Source organism: Pollicipes pollicipes, unplaced genomic scaffold (assembly GCF_011947565.3).
Source record: "Pollicipes pollicipes isolate AB1234 unplaced genomic scaffold, Ppol_2.1 Scaffold_4740;HRSCAF=5597_pilon_pilon_pilon, whole genome shotgun sequence".
NCBI lineage: Eukaryota > Metazoa > Arthropoda > Thecostraca > Pollicipedomorpha > Pollicipedidae > Pollicipes > Pollicipes pollicipes.
The window spans coordinates 11,489,087-11,513,900 of record NW_023596545.1 but is presented as its reverse complement, the minus strand read 5'-3'; the positions used below and the strand labels follow the sequence as shown (position 1 = coordinate 11,513,900).

Genomic DNA, 24,814 nt, shown 5'->3' with positions numbered 1-24,814 from the left:
GATAATCAATGGCTCTTTAAGATTAAATGACTACAAACTTTATCTATTTGATGGAAATAGAATATTTTTCCCCTGGATAAAATAAAAAATAAAAGCAAAGACTAACAAAACAAGGATTTCATATATTGGATCGACTGACATCCAAGAATAAATAGGTCAAAGCAATTAAGTACATGATTTGAAGAGAGGTCTCAAGTTTTACTTATCAAAACCTCCCGCGCAATTTTTGGTTGATAACGCGGCTCGATAATGAAAGACTTAAGCAAATTCCAGCTGAAAGTAACCAGAAAAACCTCATCCATCTGAATTTTAAGCAACTGTTTTTGGATCGTCACCATGGAATATCTACCAATCCTGCCGTCATCTATCAACGAGTTCTCAAATCACATCACGTGATCGCAGTGTGGGGCAAAACTCCGACCGGATGGCAACGCCATCATTATGATGATAATCATGATCATGTATTCGTTACGAATCATCTTATAAATATGCCGAATGTTTTATTTGAGACAATGAGCTGCATGTTACGCGTTAAAAATGATAATGCAGTCACGATGAAAACACATCAGGAGCAAAGAAAAGCGCGCAGAGGCAAACCTCATCAACGATGCCACATTAGACAGCTCTCGACACAAACATAGTGTAGCTCTGGGAGGCCACAATGATAGCGGCATGCGTTTCCCGAGCGAGAGCTCACGATGTGGAAAGGCCCTGCACGACATGGACAGTCAGAAAGAAAAAAGCTCCAACGAACCGGCCAACTTCGACCAATCCCTCATGCCAGCAAAGAACAACATATAATCATTTAATCTAGGCAAGTCCAATTTCATTCCTCTTGCCGTCCGTGATAATGTTGGGGGTTCTTTCGACCAGACCCTGTCTTGGGATTGCGACATCCAAAAAAGTGAAAAAGTGCAACTTCATCCTGCTGTGTCTAATCGACATAAGATTTTTCAGCATTTCAAGCCCCCAAATTCGTTATCGAGGCCCACGTCTTCCCTCTCATTTTGTTCTGTGTCTCAGTCGGGGACGTGTGGCCTCTGCTTCCTACCTCAACCGAGTGCAAAAGGCGAATTTCGCGAACTAGGTCATCTCGAGGGCGAGGGGCCGGGAACACATTTCATCGGTCTTGGAGTCACCCATTCGCGCCGCTGTTAGAGTGTGCAACACAGTCGGTGGAGACCGTCGCTTCTGCGGTTCCCCGCTTTCCAGCTTAGACAGCTGAGGGAAAAACTGAGCGAAAGACTGTTAAACTGATGCGCAGGGCGCTTTCGCACTGCATGTTCTCGTCCTGGAACCGCCTGCCGCCGGTCGTTGTAGCCTCCCGGAGCCGTGTTGCGTTCAAATCTGAACTTAACCGATGTGAAACAGAGCGCAGTGTCTGCTTTTGTGGGATCTTTTTACGCTATTAATGTTTTATCATTGTCGCGAGTTCTGCTGCGGCAAGTTGTGATCACACGGTGTGATTTGAAAACTTAGGTAAGACAGCAGTAATGACCTTGTTCCTCAGAGAAAACCAGCAGAATGGAGGAACAGAGGTGCTGATATTTTGGCAACATGCCTATATCGAAACGAATAGCAGAAGTGCGTTGAAAATTGCCTACCGGAGATCCTTCTCGATTTATCAGCTTTTTAAGCAGTGAGCCACGGTTTTTACACAACAACATTCAGGGGCCCAAACAGGGAGCTATTGCCAGCCAACACATTTCCAGTACAATTCAGTGCAATCTCACTAAGAGAAAGAATGCGCCCAAATGCGTTTACATGCAAACGAATTCAAGTAACTAGGTATCACGCGGCACGCTTCATTCCAACACGCAAGCGAGTTGAAGTAAACAGACGTCACACGCTACACGTCAGTTATACATGCAAGCGATTTCTACTCATCAGACACCGCGAATCACACGCCAGGCATCCCTTACTCAAGCAACAGATTTAAGCTGGTACACATCGCACATAAAGGCACATATCACGTTGGCACAATCGGTCATGATGAGCCATGTACGTTAAGGTTTGGTCGACGACTTTTTATAAGAAAAGATATCCTATCTGCATGCCTAAGTGCCCGGGTGGAAATACAAGTCATTTATGGCGGTCTGGATTTCAAGGGGTCGGCACGCAAAATCGTGGCATACAAAACTAAGTGCAAACTGTGCGACAAATACGAGAGCGACATGGTCTATGTCGATGAATTAATGCACCTTATTCGTTTCAGATATAATGAATACCCGCGAAACGCTGAAACACAACAGGGAATATCCTTTTTGGTGATGTCATTTTTTTTTCTGTGTCAAAACACGCCTAGGTTAAAATCCAGGGAGGTATGGACGCTATGTAATTTTTAGAGCTCAAAGTCATCTACATAGAACATGACCACCTAATCAGGAAAACAATTGAATCTGTTCTTATAAAAAGCCGGCGACCAAACCTCAGCATGCAGGGCTCATCATGTCCGCTCACGCGAGCGTGATATGTCCCTGATGTGTGATGTGTAGTAGCTTAAAACCGTTCACATGAGTAAGGGATGTGTGGCGCGTGATGCGCAATGCCTCTTTAATTGAAATGGCTTGCATGTGTAATCGATGCGTACGGTGTGGTGCCCGTTTACTTCAACTCGCTCGCATGCTCAAGTGAAACGTGGTGCGTGATGCCTGTTCACGTCAGTTCGTTTGCATGCATGCGTATTTTCGCGTATTCTAGGTCTTAGTCAGATTGCACTAAATTGTAGTAATGGCTGGCGATTGTTCCTTGTTGAATCCCCTGAATGTTGGTGTCCTGCAAAAGCTGTGGCTTGCTGTTTCAAAAGAAACCTTGAAAAATCGAGAAGGAACATCAGTAGACATGCTTGAATACGTCTCTGCTTTTCGTTTCGATAAAGGCATGTTACCGAAATATCAACGCTTCTGTATCTCAACTGTCCTGGTTTTTCTCTGAGGAATAAGGCTATTACCGCTGCCTTATCTATGTGAATGATGATCCTCACAAATGCACCAAACTATATGCGTGATTGAAAATTCGTTGGCAGCTGACAGCAGAGTCGACAACAGTTCCGCGGGGAGGGTATGCGAATGGTCGCTCGTATTAAATTATTATTTCGTACATAGCTGAGGCATACAAATTCAGTGCATACATGAACAGAGATGACACGACTTTGCACTTCGCATTGCATTGCATTTCCCTTCACATTGCAATCCAGTAGGTTAGTTCAAATGATTATAATCATGTTTTTGTGCACAGGGCTTGTGACCCTGTCTATCTGTAAAGCATGCATAAGATGTTGACTTTTATTGGGGTGGGAGAAGCAAAAAGTAGATTTTCCTCTTGGGTCATTTATCGCAACTCTGCCTACCTCCAAACCATTCTTGATAGGCAGATTTGGACGTTTTCCTCAAATGTCCTTATACTTAAGTGAGAAGATACAAGCGCTTGTCACGTTTATGATATCAATTACAAGTCCAAAGACAACAGCAGCTCACATGAGTTTGCAGTAGCCGAAACTCTCCACTGGACAGGTCGAACAAGTAGAGCCCATTCGTTCCTGCCCTTGTTCCACACCACCAAGGTTAACATGTGTTCGTACGTGGAAACCGCATGATACGCAATTTCCTGAAGCACAGGATTTACTGCTCGAGCAGCAGCTGTTGGCAGTTAGCTTCGTCAAGCATCTGAAGTGCTCATCGCAAAACTGGTGTTCGTCGCATCCCTTTTTCGGCGTGCAGGCGACACACACTCCCTGACCGCCCACGCATATTCCGCTGAGGCATTCGACGTCCGCGTCACAGCGCGAGCCATCGTCTACCTTGGGCCGGCACGACCCGGAAGCGCCACAGTACTGGTTATCATCACAGCCGGCTAGGCCTGAGCACTGGACACACTGCGCGCGGAAACAAAAGCCGCTCTTGCAATCGTCGCCGCCGTCGCAACTTTCGCGCAGCGACCTTCGCTGGCCGCAGACGCCGTTGTCGCAGCGCTGGAAGCGACGACAATCGCTGTTGACCAGGCAGTTGGCGCAGGCGCCGGAACGTCCGCAGAGGCCCGACCGGCAGCTGTCGTTGCTGTCGCAACTCTCCCGGAGGTCCTTCAACTCCCGGCACGTGCCTTCGGCCGTGCAGTACCACCCACGCTCGCAATCCCTGTGCTGCGTGCAGAGCACGCACGTGTTCTTGTCGCCGCATTTGTGGGATTGACAATGATCGTCTTCATGACAACTATATCCGAAGAGGCCCCTGGCCTTGCAGCTGTTTTGGTTGCAGTAGTGACTCTCGGGGCAATCCCAAGCGGTGAGACAGTCGACGCAAAATCGGTTGTCTTTGCAGATGTTGGACAGACACTGTGTGCGGGTGTAGCAAGAAGATAGTGGCTTGCGCTTCTCCTGGCACTTGCCATCGTCACAAAACTGACCCTCGCCGCAGTCGTCGTGATGTAAGCATTCGGCGCAGCGTCGTTTTCTGCAGATTTTGGACTTGCACTGCAGGCTGACCAAGCAGATGGCGCCGGCGTCGGCCGGCTCCCTGCAGGTGCCGACGTCGCAGAACTGGTGCGGCTCACACGGGTGGGACGCCGAGCACTCGGTGCAAACACCGTGCAGGCAGCGGTTCGAGCTGCATTGCTGGTTGCTGTAGCAGGTGTCCCTAGCTCTGCGCAGCTCCCGGCACGTTCCGCGCTGGCAGTAGAGCAGCGGGCCGCAGTGGGAGTGGTCGGCGCAGTCTGCGCAGCGACCGTCGGTGCAGTAGCCGGACGCGCAGTCGGAGCCGCTGTTGCAGTGACCCCCGTCCACCTCGCTCGGCCGACACTGGTAGAGCGAACAGCGGTGGCCGTGCGCACAGTCGCCGTCGGAGCGGCACTCGGCGCAACGGTTCTGCAGGCAGACGGCCGCGCCGGCGCAGTGGTCGTCCAGCGCGCACTGCACGCACTCGTGCGCGGCGCAGACGAGACTGGCACCGCAGTGTGAGTCGTGCGCGCAGGCCACGCACTTTCCGGCCACGCAGAATCCGCGGGCGCAGGCGCGGTGGTGGTCACACTCGACGGCCAGGTTGTTCGGCAGCGCGCCGCACAGCCAGCCCTGAGGACACAGCCAGGTCAAGCACATCCTGATCGAAACAGCGGCTGCGCTTCTGGGCGACGTATCGTCGACTTGCAAATAGGTGGTACACCGGCGTGGTCTCAGTCATGTGAATGGCCGACGAGGCCTCAGCCCCAGCCGTTTTGATGACTGACGAGGCCCCAGCCTCAGCCGTATAGATGACTAGCGAGGGCAGGAGGTTTAATCGTGACGTCACTCATTTCAATCACCTGGCATTTTGCGGACTCGACGGTGCCACCGAAGGTCGTGGGCAGGTCACGCAGACGTGCCTCTCTCCTGGCCGCCGGCTCTGAACTCTTGCCGTCGATGGCAGCGCAGCCCACCTGGCGGTCATGCAGGTGTATTGTTAGGAGTCGCGCACCCAGCCAGATAACGCGGCGGAGAGCCGGTAGCGGCCCCTCTCCCGGTGCTGCAGGCGTTCCTGCACAGAGGTACTGTTTGGAGCGACGTGATGTTTAGGACGACAAAGTGCTACAGAGTGAAGAGTGTCAGAGATTAGAGACTAACAAAAAAAGCTGTCCAAGTCTCCTGAGAGCCAATAATTCAGGGGGCAGAAACACTCATGAGATACCAGGGTATCCAGAACGACTGAGTACCAAGGCGTGTGCAATGTCGGGGATCTGTCGATTGGACCCCTGGCCAATCGACGCTCAAGCCCAAGCCAATTATGACCCTCGAAATTTTCATGCCTGGCGTGCTTGAGCACGGTATCTGGAACCACCTCATTTGATTTGAGTGATTGGAGGATGTCATGGATTGGATCACCGGTGTCATGAATTGGAGGTCATTCTATAACAATGATCATGTTTTATGCTACATAATACAGGATGTCGGCAGTGGAACTAGTTGCTAAAGAAATAAGACATTTAATCTAATAGCTTGATAACGACTATTTGATTACACATCGTATGAAAAGCTTGACAAGAATAGCGCCATAATCCAGATAGCGAATGCGAGCAAACATGAATTCACGGTTGTGTATGGAAGAAGCGCATGAGACGAGCGAAAACACGCACACGCAACGATATCGGGGATCTGGGAACGCCGCACCCATCACCATGACACCTCTCGAGAAGTTTAGGTACTACAAGTAGGTCAGCCCGTCCTCTAGAGTGGAAATTTCGCACGGCCACTTTTGGATCCCCTCGGACGCTATAAAGGCGCAATCAAACGATGATATATTCAGCAGCATATTTACTACATAGTAAACCTGTGTTGTCTAAAGCGGTCATCAGTCAGTAAAGCTGTGTTTTCAAGCAGTCACATAAGTCTTTCGCCTTATTTTGCGTTTCAGAGCATACCCATTGTTACAAGTTAGCTTATTCCATCATATCTAATGTTTGCCTCAATTTTCTCAAATGTTGAACATTCCCTTGAAGTGTAGGCACAAACATGGCTACTTACGACACTAGTCCGATCGATTGCAATATGCAGCCAGATGCAGGACTTTCAAATAGTTGTTTTGCAGCATTAAATAGTTCATTACCGGGGCTCCGCCGAGTGTGTCAGCTAATAATGAAAGTATCTTTCACAATTTTTATCATATTTTCGGCCGTGGTTTTCCACGTGGTTTTCAACTCAGGAATACGCAAGCCGTTAAGAGCATTTGCGAGCAACATAGCACATACAGTTGAGACAAAACTGTACGCGTTGCTCCTCGTAGAAAAACCAGAGAAAGGAAACAAAGATGCCTCGATATTTCGGCTACATGCCCTTATAGAAGCGATCATAAGTAGTGACTTAAAATTCAAAATGGCCTGCCGATCTAAGCCGCTTTTCGTTTTATTTTTTTCAAAAGCGAGACAGTCTTTGCAAGTTAACGACATTGAGAGGACTAAACAAGGAGCAATTGCCAACCATTAATATCATGCAGTGTCTATCCAACGAGAAACAAGTACACAGGCATCACGCATCACACATCACTTGGACATGTAAACAATGTCCATCACACAAGCACTGTGCATCGCGCGTCAAGCATCCCTCATGTCTGTAAACAATTTTAAATTAGCACGCATCACGCATTAAGGTACTTTTCACATTCGCATGATGAGCACTGAGCGCCTCAGTCTGGTTGCCGACTTCCCATTAGAATGGATTCACTTATTTTCTTGTCTGAATGGTCCTGCGCTCTGTAAATGACTTTAAGCTCTAAAAAAGGGATAGAGTCCGTACCCCTGGCTTTTGGACTGAGTGTGTTTTGTCAAAAAATGGTCAGCGAAAGGGATATTTTCCGTTTCGTTGTTAGCGTCTCGTTGTTCATCAAATCTCAAACGGATGGGGCGCATGCACTCCCCGACATAACAGCTTACACTTGCTTTTGTAAACCACGTTTCCGTTTCACGTTCAATGAAATTGATGCTTTTGGTTTACTTAAGGTGCATGTCCGCGGTGTTTTAGAGCAGCGTCTCCACGATAATGTTTTCTCGTTCGGAGATGACTGCTATTAACAGAAATTGAGCATAACAATGGAGAACACATGGGCCACCGCTCTGGCGATAATATTTTTCGTTCAATTTGAAACGAAGGCCCTAGCCGCCAGCCCATTCAAACCAACTTTCTCAGCTACATACATCGATGATTATGCTGGAGCATGGACGCAGAATTCATGAACAATCAGCATACCAATTAAGCCTTTACGATGCAGCATACACGTTACGGAAGGGGGTCTCATATTTTTCGGCATACTGGTGACCGATGAAAGAACGAACAACCCCAAAACGTTGTAAGCGAAGCTCTTTATCAAGTCTTCTAACTGCGGTATATTTTTGCACTGTGAATCTGCCAATCCAGCTTCCACTAAGTGCGATATCGTTCGTAAGATGTTTCATAGAGATGTTAGCAATTCACCAAGTGGTGAAAAAAGAAAAAGCATGAACAACGTACGTACTTCACTTTCGGATATTGCATATTCCTTACAGGTTTCGGGTAGGATGTTGGAAGAGGTAAAAGAATCTAGATCGTGTGGGGGAGGGTTGGTATAAAACAGAAACATGCGCTGTCGGATGACGGCTAGTAAACACTACTTACCATGCAATAGCACTTGCGTTGGAAAATAAAACGCATCGTTTGGAAATGCAAAAGTGTGCGTACATAGCGCTTGAAAGAAGAACAAAAAGCTATAAAAGTCTCGGTGAAATCTTTTATCTCGAATCCTAAGTGCCGGGGACGGAGGGGGGGGGGGGGGGAAGGGCAATCGGTGTAATTTATGCAAGTCTGGGTTTCGAGGGGTTTGCACGCAAAAATGTGAGTTTATTAAGTGCTACGTGTGTGAAAACATGGAAGGAACGTAATATGTATCGGGAAGCCCATGTGCCCTGTTCGATGCAGATGTAATGAATACCTGCGAGACGCTGCCAACAGAACAGAGAATGCCTCTTTGTCGACTATTTTTTTGACAACACATGCTCGGGCTTACATCCACGGAGGTACGGACCAAGCGCTGCCCAGCGGGTACGTAAGGCGCACTTGATGGTACAAACAGGAATCAACACGTTATTTCAGTACGCAGAACAATTTTTGCAGACATGAACGGGCTACCAGCAAGACACACCAAAGGAGCAGCATGTTCAGAGCTGAAAACGCCCGGACCCTTACGTCAGTGCGCGCGATCGCGTGGAGCCCACCATGATCCATGTCCTTACCAGGAGGCAGCAGAAGAGCGCGCTGAACAACATGATGGCGTTGTAGCCGGCACTACTGACACTGCGCTGTGCGTCGTGCTTTTATACCATTTAAGTAACTCAGAGCCAGTTCACCACTTTCAAACAAGCTCTAACCGATCGAGTGAAGTTATCAGCCGCGTTAATCTACGCTGCTGGCGGGGTTCCGCCACACTGCAGTACAGGCTGTGGACCGACCGTTAATCAAGTTTCTCTCAGCACTTGCTTCGTGGTACTGGCGAGGAGAAAAGCAGCGACATATCGTTAAATCTCGTGTGACCTCACAACCCAAAAACCACCGACGTTTCTTGGAGCGTCGCGACCCGAGTAAGCCTTATCTAACAAGTGAGACCAGATCTATGCTGGAAGACCCGTCCAAGCCAGGACGTTTTTTACGCACTGCTACATGTGTAAAAACTTGCCGTGACTTCTTGCAGTTTTCGCAAGAAGATTGCGGGTCTCTGACTGTGTGTTGTAAGAAGTATGCTCGACAGTTGAAGGTATTGAAGCAAACGCCAGTTTTGATGAAATAAACTCACTTTTCACTTTCATATGATTTTAAGCGAAATAGACCGCTATAGATAACATAATTTCTCTATTTAGTAACCATGCTCCCCAGTGCGTGATTACAAGATTAAGTCATGGAACGTTCGAATGACTGTACCCACTTTTAGTTCATTGATCTCCCGAGATATGGTAGCACGGGTTGGAAGCGTTCGCCGATCCAGATGCCGTTATGTGCTTGCATGTTGGCCCTTTCTCGTCATGTTCTTGCACATTTATCCGTGAGTTTAGGATGCTTACATGTACTCCTACACTTGACTGTCGCGCTTTTCTGAAGTTGATCGATTACAAGTCTTCTTTCCGTAATGGCTGAGAAAAATGCACAACTTATGGTATAATTCCTAACTCAAGGCGTAAAGCGCACGCGCGCGGGTTACGGCACGGCGGTTGGCCCCTCAGGTGCATGTAGCCCTGCCCCACTGTTATTCATTTGTCATCCATCCCATACCCTGTTATAGTCATTTCTGGTCGAAACTTGTACTAATCCAAAGAGCCAGATGTCCGTAAAGTTGACGATTTATTCAGCGACGACTTCCGATTTCTATCTACCACGTCTTATGGTCAAGTATAATACAACATCGAGAATGACATTTATGTTGCAATATCATGTGACTTTCAAGGTTAAAAGCGAGGTCACAGGACGGGAATCTCCGTATCACCGAAGAATTACCGGCCGATTTCAACTTTCCAAGCATCAGAATATTCACCAGCGCCTGAACTACCGTCCGCCAAGAACTGCTGACCTCTCAAGGCTACCCTTCAGAGAAATCACCGGCCGATTTTAAACTTGCAATCACCAGAATATTCACCACGGAAAAACAAGCGTCCGTCAAAAGTCTACTTCACCAAGTTACTCTTCAGGGTCAAACTAAGGTTCAGATTACGGGGAATGTTGGCGATTTATTTCGCAAGTTATTAAACGACGAGATCCGATTTTTCTGAAAACACATCATATTGTCAAATATGACATGAGAACATCGAATGTGATGCTTCTTTTGCAATATGATGTGACCTTCAAGTTCAAAAAGTAGGTCAAAGGACGGGGAAATTCATATTACCCCAAAATTACCGGCTGATTTTAATCGACACGCAATGGTCAGAAGCATACCATGTTCAATATGGTGACTTTGAATCGGGTCAAAGGTCACTAAAAATGTCCCAAACCACCAAAATTGGGTGCAATGTAATCCGATGACCCGAGCCTTTGGGACTGACAGCACACAACCTGCACACATCTATACGTCGTGGTCGGTCGCTTGTCCTCTTCAGAAGATGGTGGCGTTGCATCGCGTCAAATGTCACTAAAAACGCCCAAACCACATATTAATTTGCAGACCACCACGTTTCCCAAGTCTTTGCGACAGACCAGCACAAAGCTTCGCCTTCACCAATCAGTGTGCCATGGTCGATAACATATAATTTCCAGAAAACTGGTGACATTGCGTCAGGTAAAATATTTTATTAAACTTAGTTCCGGCGGCTTTGGACGTTTTGGTGACATTTCACCGGACCCAAGATTACCAGCTTCTGAAAGGCTTGGGTCATCGACCATGGCGCATCAATTGGCATGGACGTGCCATTCGGCTCCATAGGCTAGGAGCATGGGGTTGTCTGTGGCCAATTCAGGCATTTTTGGGCATTTTTGGCGACCAGTTAGACCTGATTGAATGTCACCATCTTTTTGAATGCGCATGTTATTGGCCATTTCACACCCATTGGTAAGTTTTTCGTGGCGATCATTCCATAGACTCGGATCATGGGGTTGTCCACTGCAAATTTTGATGGCTTTGGGCGTATTTTGGTGGCCTTTAACCTAACCCAAGGTCGCCATCTTCTGAAAACATGGCACATCGTCAACAGCGCGTCGATCGGTAGGGGATTTATACCGATCGATGAAATAGGTTTTGGACATCGGGTTGTCTGCAAACTAATTTCTGGATGATTGATGCGGTCTTAATGTTTTTTAATCGGACCCAAGGACACCATGTTTTTGAGAGAAAAAGCTATCGACCAAGCGACACCGAAGGGAGAAGGTCCCATAGGCTCGCAGCATTTGGCTACGAACATATTTGTCGTTTTTTTTTGTCCGTCCCGAGGGCAAGCAGCAGTGACGTCTCGCGGCTAGTATGACGTTTCGTAAGGACCAATAACTATTTTCCTCTCCGACATTCACTTTTTCACTCAACCAGGTTTCCAAAAGGCTGCACACATGCTAGTAATGGAGGGAGAGGGGGGGGGGGGGGGGGTATTTCGGTAAGTGCATTCTCTACATCGTCTGACAGTACAAGCGATAGTCTATGAACCTCAGAGCCAAAAGGGTGCTGACGAATTTCAACAGTATTGTAACGCCGTGCATGGTCACTGGCGTTTTCATATCTGGTGAAAGTAACCAAACCCGTGCCACTTGCGAAGCCCTGGATTATGGGATGAAGGTCATTTACAGTAAACAATTGATCTACTTGTCCGGTATAAAATGGACCTTGTTTCCAGCCGCCTTCTCAGAATATGGAAGAGGCCCAAACCCGAGGAGACCTATCGATACTCCTTGCTCAGTTGAGGAAGCCCACGCTCGCGAGCGGAAAGACGCCGCGCCGATGGCAGGTCGATAGATGGCGCAGCGATCGCCGGTCAGTAGATGGCGCCCCGCGCGCTGGGCTGCCAAACCAGCATGTTGCCGGGTCGCTGCGTCGCCCGCCTCCCACCAGATTCGAACGCTGGACGGTGGCCATAAGGTCACCGGTGCGGCCCATGTGGGTGTCCTGCGCTGACGGGTTGGGGCGCCTACAGCGTTCGTTTCAATCTCCGCTGCACTGCGTTTGTTGACCGCGCCAGGGCTGAATTCGAGCTGCTTTCGAGGATCGATTCAGGACGCTGCTGGAGGGACTATTATGTCTTCAGCAATTGCCAGATGCTCCAGACATGTGTGCCCTCTCATGATAGATGAACAGAACGCGCGGCTTGAAAGTATAAAGAGACGCGCAACACACCTGAAAAGTACTGGGCCGCTAGTGCAAATAAGATCGAAGTAGTTTCCCTTGAACAAAACTTTGTTAACGACTGGTCATTAGATCAATTTCAGCGGAAAAGTTTCTTGCGTTGAGACCAGTGCTCGAGCCCATTTCATGTTCGTTAAGCACCTTTTATTCGATTCAGTCCCATACAGACCGCTCCAAGAAATCTTACCCAGTAACCATTACAGCACTTACGCTTACGTACTGTACAACAGCTATACGCCTCACTTCAGGCATTATTTCGTACTCTTCCCTATCTGGACATACCTAAAAAGTCAGCATAGCAGACACAGCTGCTTATTTATTGGCAGTTCCTTTACACACAAAAAGTACAATCGTCAACATACACAACGCAGCTGAGAGACGGCTCGAAGTGTTCTCTGAACACATCGCGCTCGAGTCCTTCTAAGTGCAGGGATAAAACTGGAGCAAAATATTGCCATTCACAAAGTACCAATTCCTGGGCGCAGGTGTGGAGCAGCAATTTATAATTGATGCTGTAATAAAAACATCGCTAATATGAGAGCCATGTACGGGGTGCAGAGATGACTCTTGTACAAACACCGCACTCTACGTTTCACAGCTTCCTGACGACCGTAACTGCCACCGCCCTGTGAAAGAAACGCCTCACGTAAGATCATGACAATGCCGCCATGTGGCTGCTGAGCAAGTGTATCCCAGTTAGGTTTTGCACGCTTTATGGCGCTAGAATCTTCCTAAATTCACCAACAAAATTTAGGCAACACATTGCCTCGTAAAGCACTAACTCATGGGTGGTGTTAGTTTTAGCACATACAGTAAATGAGAAGATCCACTTCACATTATGCGCCGAAAGTTTATGCCGTGTGAGTCAACTGCGCGACACCAGAGTAATCAATTGCTGTTCAAAGTCATAGCTGTGTTTAACATCGAGACCAGGACGATCCCTTACGACGACCCCAACAACGACCCCAGTGACCCCTCAACGACCCCAGCTATATCAAGCCGAACCCAACTATCTGCTCACGCGGAGACGCATGGGAAGCAACCTGCGCTAAACCGTGACAAGTGTCGTTACAATACTTCACTGGGGTACAAGTCGTTGTTAGGGGTGCGTTAGGGGTGCTTCTGCCATTTCCAGATTATTCCTCATTCCCCATTCCAACGCCATTTCTGGCGCTATAGTTCTATTGCGTAATGCTCAACGCACTAGGTAAAGATGCACTCTCGTGACGCCGTGCTACTTAAACGCTACTTAAAGCACTGCACGTTGTGCAGCATGGTTCAGCGTACAGCCCGCGGAGCATCAGCCATGAAGCTGAAGCCTTTCATCTCTAAACGCAAAGGGTGATGATTACCACAGATTATCAGGCAGCATGCCCCCGCTGTCACACCAACCACCAGCACCAGCGTTGGTGACTGAAGATGGCCAGAGGCTACCCCAACATAGCGTAGCGCGGCTTACTCGACCAGCATGCCGTTCACTGCTGCTGCTCCAGCCACCGGACGATGCTGTCGTAGTTCTTGTCCATCCAGGCGACGTTCGCGGTGGCATGCTCGATGGCCTGGTCCATGGCACGGTTCGCCTCGCCCATGTTGGCCTCATTCTTGCGCTTAAACTCCTGAAGCTGCAGACAATGCCCTTGGTTGGCCCGCTGTTCCAGATGTGAGCTACTAACTACAGCCACCAAAGCGGTCGGTTGTCAAGCGACAGCTGGGAGCAGCTAACAAGAGGTGCTTCATCGAGATAATACATCGGTTTTAAGACAATTATTATCAAGTTATGACACTCGGTGCACATTTTCATGCATCAACAAATGCAGGTTTAATCGCAGAAATGATTTGCTGGCTGGTGTTGAAGCATCATTCTAGGCGCCGCGCAGCCCTTGAGGAGCGCTAGCAACCGCGGTGACTAAAGAAGCGACCTGAGGACGTAATACCAGCCGGAACTGAACCGGACCTCACAAGCCCCGCACGCTTCCGACAGCCATTTCCCACGCCCACCCGTCCCTCCCGTGAAAGCCGCAGTTTAATCGGAAAACGGGTTTCGATACAAATCGCATGCACGGTGGCAGCGCCGACTGGCGATAACCAGCAGCATCGTGTGCATCCACAATACCTGTTCTAAGTCCAGTCGGGTGTTGTAACCTTCCTTCAGCGGGGCGATAAATCGAGGCAGCGAGAAGATGGCGCTACCATAGCTGTAAAGCCAACAGCAAAAGTGTGAAGGAGGGCTGATGGGTCAGGACTTTATTCGGAGAAGAGAAATTCTATAGCGGGGGAGCATGAACTACTGGAACACTGACCCCGAAATGATGCCACCTCTTGCCTCCAACGGCGTTCGCATGTTTCGCGAGCCCAAATTCATTCATGGAACCGGGGAAACCAAGCATGCACAATCCAATGAGATGTGAACCACACGAACAATGGCCGGCCTCAGCCAATCTAAGTGAGCAGTAAATGCGGAGAACGGTAATGCTGATACCACTAGCACGGACACTTCCCAGTCAGCATGGGGCCACTCACATCTCATCGACGGGTAATACCGATACCACTAGCACGGATGCTTCCCAGTCAGCATGGGCCCACTCACATCTCATCGACGGGTAATGCTGATAACACTAGCACGGACACTTCCCAGTCAGAATGGACCCACTCAAGTCTCATCGATGTGCAATGCTGCTGCCAAAAGCACGGACACTTCCCAGCCAGCATGGGCCCATTCACGTCTCATCGACGGGTAATGCTGATACTACTAGCACGGACACTTCCCAGTCAGTAAAGACCCACTTACATCTCATCGATGGTGTCCCAGTGGTTGCGGAGGAAGTCAAAGGCCAGGTAGCGGCCCTGCACAGAGCCGGTGGCCACCGAATTAAACACCTGAGGTCCATCCTGGATGCGGACGTCGGAATTCGGCGTCACCAGATAGTTCAGGTACCTGGCAGCACGACAAGAGCGTCACCAGATAGCTCAGGTACCTGACAACACGACAATGGCGTCACCAGATGGCTCAGGTGCCTGTCGGCATGACAAGAGCGTCACCAGACAGCTCAGGTACCTGGCAGCACGACAAGTGCTGCCAGGTACCTGACGCTCACGACCTGGCAGCACGACAAGCACGACAAGAGCGTCACCAGATAGCTCAGGTGCCTGACAGCACGACAAGAGCGTCACCAGATAGCTCGGGCACCTGGTAACACGGCAAGAACGTCACCAGGTAACTCAGGTACCAGGAAGCACAAGAGCGCCACCAGATAACTCGAGGACCTGGTAGCACGACAAGAGCGTCACCAGATAGCTCAGGGACCTGGAAGCGCGACAAGCACGTCACCAAATAGCTCAGGGACCTGACTGTGCAACAAGCTCTCCGGCACATAGTTCAGCTATCTGGTGGTACGGCAGACAAGACGTCAGGCGCACGCCCGCTGAAGGGATGAGGGGGTCAGCATTTGGCTAAGACACCTGGTGACGGAACCAAGAACTTCGTCGGGACGGGCACGTCGCCATGTACATCCGGCACATGCCCAGGCAAAATGTTTTACCGTTGATAGTCGTAACTGGACCCGGCGCCCTTGCACCGGATCGGACTGTGGCGCTAACCACAAAACTGACTGACGCGAGTCAAAATACGTCTGCTGTGCAAGGAAGCGCTGTCAACGGTGCTGTGGTGGTGTGATTGTGTTGACGCACCAGCTCCTAAGGAACACCTAGTCATTCCTAGTGTCCAGGCGTAGCAAGGGAACAGAATTCTGACGACCCAGAGAACGCTGAAACTCAGCATCTAGTAACACCTGCACTCTCTTTTCACCGCTTCCAGCTGAGCGCAAGGCCCAGCCCCTGAGACTGATCTCATTTGCGAAGAATCCGGAATGAGTGTCCAAACTGATCTGACCTGCAGCGAATCCAAACTGATCCCTACTATCCAGCATTCAAACAGACCTCGTCTGTTAAAGGACCCAAACTGATCTCACCTGCTGAGCATCCAGATTGATCTCACCTGTTGAGAATCCAGACACTTTTACTGCAGCCGAGCGCAAAAAGCAGCCTCTGCCGCTCCGACGCCACGTTGGACTTCTGGTACTGGCGCCAAGCAAACTCCCACTCTTCGACGCCACCTTCTTCCAGGGCCGTGCAGTACACTCGTGTCTTAATGTTGGGCGGGACGATGCTGCAGACGGCGAGCACAACCACGGAGATTAATGCATCAGCGGTATGGACGTTCGAGCTTATATTTAGAGGTGGGCAAGAGAAGCTGATACCCCTGAAGACAGCATCAGGTGAGTCATCAAGCGAAAGCCCAAAAGGTTTCAAGGGCGCAAATGACCCAAACGTAACCTCCGCATATTGCCACGAATGCAGCGACAACTAAATACAAGATGTGCTCGCTGGAGGGAGATAAAAGCAAACAACAGCCGCGGACGTGCGTCCGGCGCCCACCTGGCATCGGCAGGGTTGGCCATCCACTGTTGGAACTTTTGGACAGCGCTGCGCCGGCACTCCGCGTGGCCCATGCCGCAGGCCCAGGTGAGCAAGCTACTGCGCGTGAGGTGGTCCAGGTGCGAGTCGCCCGGGCCCTCGTCGAACCCGATGCGGGCGTACAGCGGCTCGATCAGCTTCAGCACGAACCGCTGGCGGTGGCGACGGAAGGGCGTTGTCGTGCGGTAGTCTTGTGACGCAACCACCAGCATTACGATCACGGTGTGTTCGGCCAGCTGGGGTACAGCACATTCAGTTCCTGTCTTGAGTGACATGCTGTAATGACGAAATGCATACCGCAGTACTGACACAGCATGCCGCAATAACTTTATGGAAGTTAAAAAAGCACCTTGATACATCCATACAGCGTGACAACGGCGCGGCCTCTTCCGTCACATACTGTGTTGCACGTAAAAAACGACTAGCATGACAGCAGTGCCATCTTTCGGCAGCACTGAATGTTACTACGCGTCATGGTTTGTCGAAGCCTTCATTCCTCTTTAACAATCGACTCAAATGAGGAGCCAGTGACACTGCGCGTCTCATCCCATCTGTGCGGCTGTCTGCTGGATGACCTGGAATGCTCCGTATCCGGGCGTGCGCTCGAGCTGCGAGTCGAGGAACTCTAGGTTTTCGAAGGCGGCGTCCCAGGGCAGGAAGTCGTTCTCACGCTCCAGGTAGCTGATGACTGCCAGTGCTGTCTCGTATTTCAGCTGGCCGGCGCGCGCCAGGTCCAGCGAGTCGTCGATCAGCTGCAGGGTCAGAGGTCAGGTCACGGCAGGTCACCGGAGATCGGGCTGGGCCAGACTGGACCGCCCGGGGCAAAGCAGACGCGGAGCGCCTTCGGCCGATGTCCGTACACTTGCGTGGCAGCTAACCGGCAGCAGCTATTGACACTGTTTTCCCTGGCAAGCTCGTTGTCGCACCGCTTTTCAATCTTTGAAATTCCGCTCGATCGCATTTAACTTCAACAGTAAACCCAAGGCAGCTCAATACTAGCTTGTCTGAAATACTTCATTGTAGACATAACTCAATGCTAAGCAAACCACAGAATACAATATCCAATTGATGAAAAAATGTCTGATTAAAACGGACAGTGTATATCTTTTCAGCGAGGAGGGTGCTGTGCGTGCACGGTATTCGACTTTACCAGGACCAGAGGCAACGTTTAGAAGTCGCGCAATGCGGTTTGAAAAATAACTTATCACAATCACAAGGTTATACCTCACAAATCACATGTTATACCTCACGTTGGACCGTCTTAATTTGCCTCTTAAGCAGGAGAAGATATATCAGAGTATTGGTGGGCTCAGTCTATTTATGGCAGCGATACTAGAGAGAGTATTCCGGAAAAAAATGGGGTAGAAATGATTTAAGGTTGACATCAGGCGGTGTGCTGACAGAATGGCAAGCTGATGACTCGTTCAAACTTTGGCAACATGCCTAATAGCAGACGTTTCCCTGCTTGTAGTAAAAAATTCGCCTAAAATAATGATATGCTGCTACAAAATGTGAACTTCTAATTTGTTGTAAACGAATTAAGTTGTAACCATCGAAGCGTTTTCATTGACTTCTCCGCATAAGGTTAACCAGTGCACGTCTTTGCGCATCCTTTCAAGGAGAGGCTACAGCGGGCATCACCCAGGGGACGTGGCGCAAACAAGATTCAAACTCAGGTCTGACTTCCAGCTCCACGCGTTAGCGGAGGGGCAAGGCGACTCTGCCATCAAGCTCGCGATCAGTTTGACTTCAGCCTTTGCCCCCTGAGTGACTCATCCGAAGAGTCACTCACGAGTCGGAGAAACTGAGCCATTGTGGTGCTGCATGCTCATATGCAATGTTTATCAGAAGTATGTGGTGCGAACGTTCACGATGCACTTGATAAAATAGTCTGTCGCCGTGGCGCAGGGACACCGTTTGCTCCATTGCCATGTTGCAATCAACGGAAACAAATACGTCGTCCGCCCTGCCCCATCACCTGGGCTCTGTTCACTGCGTGGATGGCGTTGTGGTCGTCCTGAAGCTGCTTAATCAGCATGAGCCAGTTGCGTTCGTCGTAGTTGACTTTAAAGTAGCCCATCTCCTGGACGTTCAGGATCATCCACTGTTCGGCGCTGGCAACGTCTGGGAAGTCAGACGTACACGTAGCGTTTATCCACTGTGATTATATTCACCTTTCCATCTACCTGGTGCGTGACGTTCATAAATATATAAAAACGTTTAGCGTGCGACACTTTCCACCACTCTGCTACACAGCAATTCGTCTGTATTACTGCACGTATACGCATGCATCTCTATCGCGTTACATAAAACAAGAAAAGTTTGATGCCCACTGCTTGGCGAGACTGAAATATGAGGGACGCTGTATAATTCCAGACCAGATCTGATTAATCAAAGACGCCCGCCGTGTGACCTCGATATCATCAAATACGTTCATGCTGTCATACATCCAACAAACAATGACCAATGGCGTCCAATGGTAGGCTGCGACACGTATCGGACTTGTCCATCTTTTTCCGCACCTGTGCTTTGCTTCGCATCTTTGCTTTTTCGCGACACGATTTTCATTTGCAGCAGCCATAAGCATCCAGCAATACATCACTAGAACAGCTGGTGAGGGTACTCACGCCAGCCATGCGATACATCACCAGAACAGCTGGTGAGGGTAGCCAGGGCAGCCATGCGATTCATCACCAAAACAGCTGGTAAGGGCAGCCAGGGAAGCCATACGACACAGCACCAGAACAGCTGGTGAGGGTAGCAAAGGCAGCCATGCGACACAGCACCAGAACAGCTGGTGAGGGTGGCGAGGGCAGCCATGCGACACATCACCGAAACAGCTGGTACGGGTAGCCAGGGTAGCTAGGGAAGCCATGCGACACATCACCAGAACAGCTGGTGAGGGTAGAAAAAGCAGCCATGCGACACATCACCAGAACAGGTAGCGAGGGCAGCCATGGCAGCCATACCAGAACAGCTGGTGAGGGTAGCCATGGCAGCCACGCCACACATCACCAGAACAGCTGGTGAGGGTAGCCAGGGCAGCCATGCGACACATCACTAAAACGGCTGGTAGCCAGGGTAGCCAGGGAAGCCATGCAACACATCACCAGAACAGCTGGTGAGGGTAGCCGGGGTGGCCAGGGCAGTCCCGTGAAACACCTCACATCCGGGACCATCTCACCATTCAGGGTCACCTGCCGTTCCTTCTTCATCCACTGGGACGGCCTGGTGCTGTTGAAGTTTTTGGCTGATTGTGTGGTGTACACCAGCGGCACCCACCACAGGTACTCCGCGGAGCTGTTGGCCCCATGGAACAGGAATCGATTCTGAAAGGAATAAGGGGCACCAGAATCAGAAGCCAGCCAGCTTCGTCGCATCCAAGACAGGTGTGTAGCGGATTTAATATTAATAGGGCTTGGGATGACAGTGCAGCGCGTGACGTCCATCGTCCAAAAGACGAATTCTGACACCAGAGACGACGCCGAGGACGCCGCTCGACTGAGTGCTGCCTACCTGCGTGAGCTGAGCCGAGTTCCTTTCGTAGTTTCGACGCACGTCCACCAGGGGGAAGCCCATCTGCAGGGTCCAGGTGTCCATGACCTGCTTGACGGTGGTGTCGGAAGGAAGCGTGCCGTCCCTGTGCGCTTGTTCCGTCAGGAAGTGCCACAGGTCGTCCTGGTCTGCCGCCTGGTACTTCCTGAACGGGAGGGGAGGGGGAGGGGGGCACAGGCCAGTCAGCAGGTTAAGCGGTCAGCCATCTATAAGGTCAATGAACAAAAGGCCTTCAACCAATCAGCGAAGGCGAGCGATCGCTTTCATCCTCCCGCAGGGTGCCCTTACAACCCTGATACGTTTCCACGAATGGCATCTGCCGAGGAGAGCCATAAACGGTTTTACGCATTAGTTAAAAGCAACCGCGAATCTTTAGCGTCTTTTAGCCCCCGTCCTCGCCACGCCTGCCACGCCACCTACCGCAGTTTTGCTGGCCCTAGCGCCGGGCGGTGTAAAATTTTGCCCAGGAGCAGGCAATGTCGGTTAGGATGTTATCGTCGGCAGCACTCAGGTACATGGTCATGTCGTGTTGTCTCGTCTCACGTCGACCCTACAATGGTACGCTGCATCCTACGCTACCCTAGAGCTGTGTGCGCGCTCAACCTCGACCTATGATGTGCATCACACTTTAACATCGATCCAAAGGTCTTCGCACTCCACGGCAAGAGAAGTGCTGCGACCGCATGACAAAGCATGTCGCTACCAAGCCCACCTGTCTGCGAGGTAGTTGGCCAGTCCGTTGCGCAGGGTATCAGTGCTGAGCGTGAGGTCCATCATGCGGATTATTGACGCTCCTGAAACGTGCCAATGTCCAGCGTCATCAGCACACGCTTTGTCACATGTTGGCACTACCTGCCCGCCGACACTGTTCGTCCATCCGATTATTAACATTGGGATCCATTCCAGGACAGCTGGTATCACTGACTTGCGGGTTAACTATACAGGGTTAAAGTGGGAATGCAAAACCTCTGACGACACAGAGGAAAGCGGTCGTGCAGTTTCTGGGCATACACGCATGCAGTTGTACTTTTATTTATCTCAAACACTATACTTGCATGATCATCACCACAAACTTGCACAGTTGGAAGTTTGGAACAAAGGCCCATCAGAATATTTGTATGTCTCGGAGCATTTCTCACGTGGTGCGACATTCCTACCCCTTCGCATAAACCGTATCACTCACGCTGAACACACGACTTTCCCAACGCCGATTTCAGGCCTACGGGACTGAGTAGCAAGCTTCTGCATTTCATTAGGTATCATCGCCACGACAAAACTTCGACGGGTTATGTAATCCAATACGCAGAGAATTAGAATGAGTAATGAGCTGATTGGGGTAGACATTTTGGGGCCATGCAGGCATGAGTGTGATTACGGGTAAGACCCTCAGGTAAATCGGCCTAAACCATACGATAAATATCCCAGTGCTGTGTGGCCAAGTCTGTTTTAACCAATGTTAGCCGAGGTCACGCCAGTTCTCACAATTAAGTAGCGCCTAAAGCCTAAGCCTGAGCCTGTTGACCGTGCGTGATCTGTAACCCGAACCTTGGACAAAGCTGAATGAGTGGGCTTGAACTATCACTGATATTTCTGGGTCCTAACCACATCACGTTTTAGGTCGTTTAAATTACTGCTACGTGTTGACCGTGCATAGGAAACAAAACACTACATCATGTGTGGCACCAAACTAGAGATGTGCTCCAATGCCACGCCAGGTATGGCCAGGTCCACGCCGACAACGAGTACGCAGGACTGGATGAGAATGGTCGAAGGAGGGTGTGGTCATGCCCCCAAGTGCGGACTGGATTGGACCGGGACAATCCACTCTCGTGGAGGTCTCTCCCCATCCCCGCCGTGCCAGGACGACCGCTCTGATCGGACTGCTGCCAGGCTGCCAGGTGACCTTTGCACCAAGCCCAGCCAAACAAAACCCTAGTTCTGGATGTAAAACCGCGGCCGCTGCGTTCCGATAATCGGTTCAGTTGCACCGCTGAAGCCATTCCCGCGTTACCAGCCTGCGCAAGTCACTGACCGCGCCGCTCACTACGTGCTATCCAAATTCCAAAAATAACGGTAGGATCAACAGCAAAATGCAGTGAGCTTAACGCAACCCGTTGCCGCTCAGTCTCAATCGAGCAATGGCAGGAGAGAAGCGACCCCCGGTGATTTGCAGCCATGTGGTGTTCATGCGATAATTTATGTTGGTGAGTGCGAGTGACCCTTTCGTACTTCTTGGATTGGGTAAACTGCTACCGAAGTCGTTCAGGCTGTTTTCGAAGTCTCCTCCGTCTTACGCACCAATGGCGGTTCCATTCGGTTGAGTGCTTTACCTACAGGAAACAATCTTGGTAATTGTACCCACCAAAGAGTCTCCTTTCCCGTGTACCCCATCCCTCGGCGCCTTGCCAGGCGGCGATCCCTGGCACACGGACACGAGTTGTTAGACCCAGAGCGTACCCTTCTGGTAGGAGATGCGGTCGAAGATTTGACCGATTTCGTCTGGGTGCTGCACCACAATGGAGATGGGGTGCGACGACTCCAGCGCGTCCATGGTCATCACATGTTGCACCTGACTGGTGATGAACTGCTCCATGACGCGCCACGTGGGCTCCACCTGACAGCAGAATGTCGGCGTCACCGCCCTGCTGAAAACACAGGCGGTCCCGGATGGGCCGCAGAACCAGGACGGAGGCGAACAGAGGTGGCACAGAGGTGAAGAGAGGGTGATGGCACGGAGGTAAAGAGAAGGTGGTGGCACGAGGACAAAGAGAGGGTGATGGCACGGAGGTAAAGAGAGGGTGATGGCACAGAGGTGAAGAGAGGGTGATGGCACGGAGGGGACAGAGAGGGTGATGGCACGGAGGGGACAGAGGGGGTGATGGCACGGAGGGGACAGAGGGGGTGATGGCACGGAGGGGACAGAGAGGGTGATGGCACGGAGGGGACAGAGGGGGTGATGGCACGAGGACAAAGAGAGGGTGATGGCACGGCGGTAAAGAGGGTGATGGCACAGAGGTGAAGAGAGGGTGATGGCACGGAGGGGACAGAGAGGGTGATGGCACGGAGGGGACAGAGGGGGTGATGGCACGAGGATAAAGAGAGGGTGATGGCACAGAGGTAAAGAGAGGGTGATGGCACAGAGGTGAAGAGAGGGTGATGGCATGGAGGGGACAGAGAGGGTGATGGCACGAAGGGGACAGAGGGAGTGATGGCACGAGGATAAAGAGAGGGTGATGGCACAGAGGTAAAGAGAGGGTGATGGCACAGAGGTGAAGAGAGGGTGATGGCACGGAGGGGACAGAGAGGGTGATGGCACGGAGGGGACAGAGGGGGTGATGGCACGAGGACAAAGAGAGGGTGATGGCACGAGGACAAAGAGAGGGTTGATGGCACGAGGACAAAGAGAGGGTGATGGCACGAGGACAAAGAGAGGGTGATGGCACGGAGGGAAAGAAAGGGTGATGTCGCGGGGCGGGGGAGAGAGAGGCCGATACTGAGTGATGCCGCCTGTGGACGGAAGGGCGCGTCGGCGGACGCCCCCCCCCTCAGGAGTGCGCTGCATGTTTACCGGCCCGGCCCAGCCCGGCCCCATCCGGCGGTGGACTGGCAGCCGTCTGCTGCACACTCTGACCGAGTCGACATTTAACATGGCCCACCTCATCGCGGTGGGGTACTCCTGTTGTGGATGTGACCCTAGCAGGCTCTTTAAATTGACAGCCCCAAACAGGTGAAGAGGCGAAATGGTCTTCAAGCCCAGTTTAGAAGAAAGGTGCTGGGCTTGCGATCCGTCGGAACTAGGTTTAACTCCTACGACGGACGCATCGTATGCCCCAACTGACAACTGGCAACTGACGGCCGAGAGGGCTAGCTTGACCTGAGGTGAGCGTGTCGTCGCGCTGCGCGACCCTGGGAACTCAGCGCGGTTCGGCCGGGCCACGTGTCAGAAGTCAGATAACCAGAATGTCCGGGTGGGCTCACGTTGAGTAGTGCGCCCAAAGTATTCGCGCAATACTCAACGAGTGTTCCGACAAATTCAATGTCATGCGCGCAGCGATTCTGAGCAAACAAAAAACAACACCATTGAGACAGTGGGCACTTGAACCTCCCCCCTCTCTCCTGGCCTCGATCCCTCATGTCTTCCAGTCTGCGGTACATTTAGTAGCCACCTGGTGCATCCCGAGGAACTCCATGTAGCTGGCAAAGCCCTCGTTGAGCCAGAGGTCAGTCCACCAGCTGGGCGTCACCAGATTGCCGAACCACTGGTGGGCCAGCTCGTGCGCCACCACCTGGGCTACGCGCTGCTTGTTCTTCCAGGAGGACAGTTTGGGGTCGTACAGCAGCGCTGTCTCCCTATGATGAGAGGGGCGGGGATCACGCACGGGCAGACACGGCCCAGTCATCCTCGGACGCGACCCAGATCACACGGATCGCACGTGGATCACACGTGGATCACACGGATCACACGTGGATCACACGTCGACCAT

At 50.9% G+C, this 24,814-nt stretch overlaps 2 protein-coding genes across 3 annotated transcripts in view; both read right to left on the bottom strand.

The window, feature by feature from the left end:
- The window catches only part of LOC119099043 (tenascin-like), a 29,323-nt gene extending 20,566 nt beyond the window's left edge, over window positions 1-8,757 (bottom strand). Inside the window, exons 1-2 of the mRNA XM_037222094.1 lie at window positions 8,725-8,757; window positions 3,939-5,062 (exon numbers count right to left, since the gene is read on the bottom strand). Of these exons, the coding sequence (XP_037077989.1) occupies window positions 3,939-5,062; window positions 8,725-8,757 (1,157 nt within the window). The remainder of the gene's footprint in view (window positions 1-3,938; window positions 5,063-8,724) is intronic.
- A 3,832-nt stretch (window positions 8,758-12,589) lies between these two features.
- Window positions 12,590-24,814, bottom strand: part of LOC119098619 (aminopeptidase N) — a 38,252-nt gene continuing 26,027 nt past the window's right edge. For both annotated transcript variants that reach the window (XM_037221592.1, XM_037221591.1), the window contains exons 6-18: window positions 24,497-24,680; window positions 22,788-22,944; window positions 21,043-21,124; window positions 20,292-20,475; window positions 19,960-20,104; window positions 18,754-18,899; window positions 17,351-17,527; window positions 16,737-16,927; window positions 16,297-16,467; window positions 15,091-15,237; window positions 14,416-14,497; window positions 13,762-13,924; window positions 12,590-12,928 (exon numbers count right to left, since the gene is read on the bottom strand). In XM_037221592.1, the coding sequence (XP_037077487.1) occupies window positions 13,778-13,924; window positions 14,416-14,497; window positions 15,091-15,237; window positions 16,297-16,467; window positions 16,737-16,927; window positions 17,351-17,527; window positions 18,754-18,899; window positions 19,960-20,104; window positions 20,292-20,475; window positions 21,043-21,124; window positions 22,788-22,944; window positions 24,497-24,680 (1,813 nt within the window). In that variant the 3' untranslated portion in view covers window positions 12,590-12,928; window positions 13,762-13,777. The remainder of the gene's footprint in view (window positions 12,929-13,761; window positions 13,925-14,415; window positions 14,498-15,090; window positions 15,238-16,296; window positions 16,468-16,736; window positions 16,928-17,350; window positions 17,528-18,753; window positions 18,900-19,959; window positions 20,105-20,291; window positions 20,476-21,042; window positions 21,125-22,787; window positions 22,945-24,496; window positions 24,681-24,814) is intronic.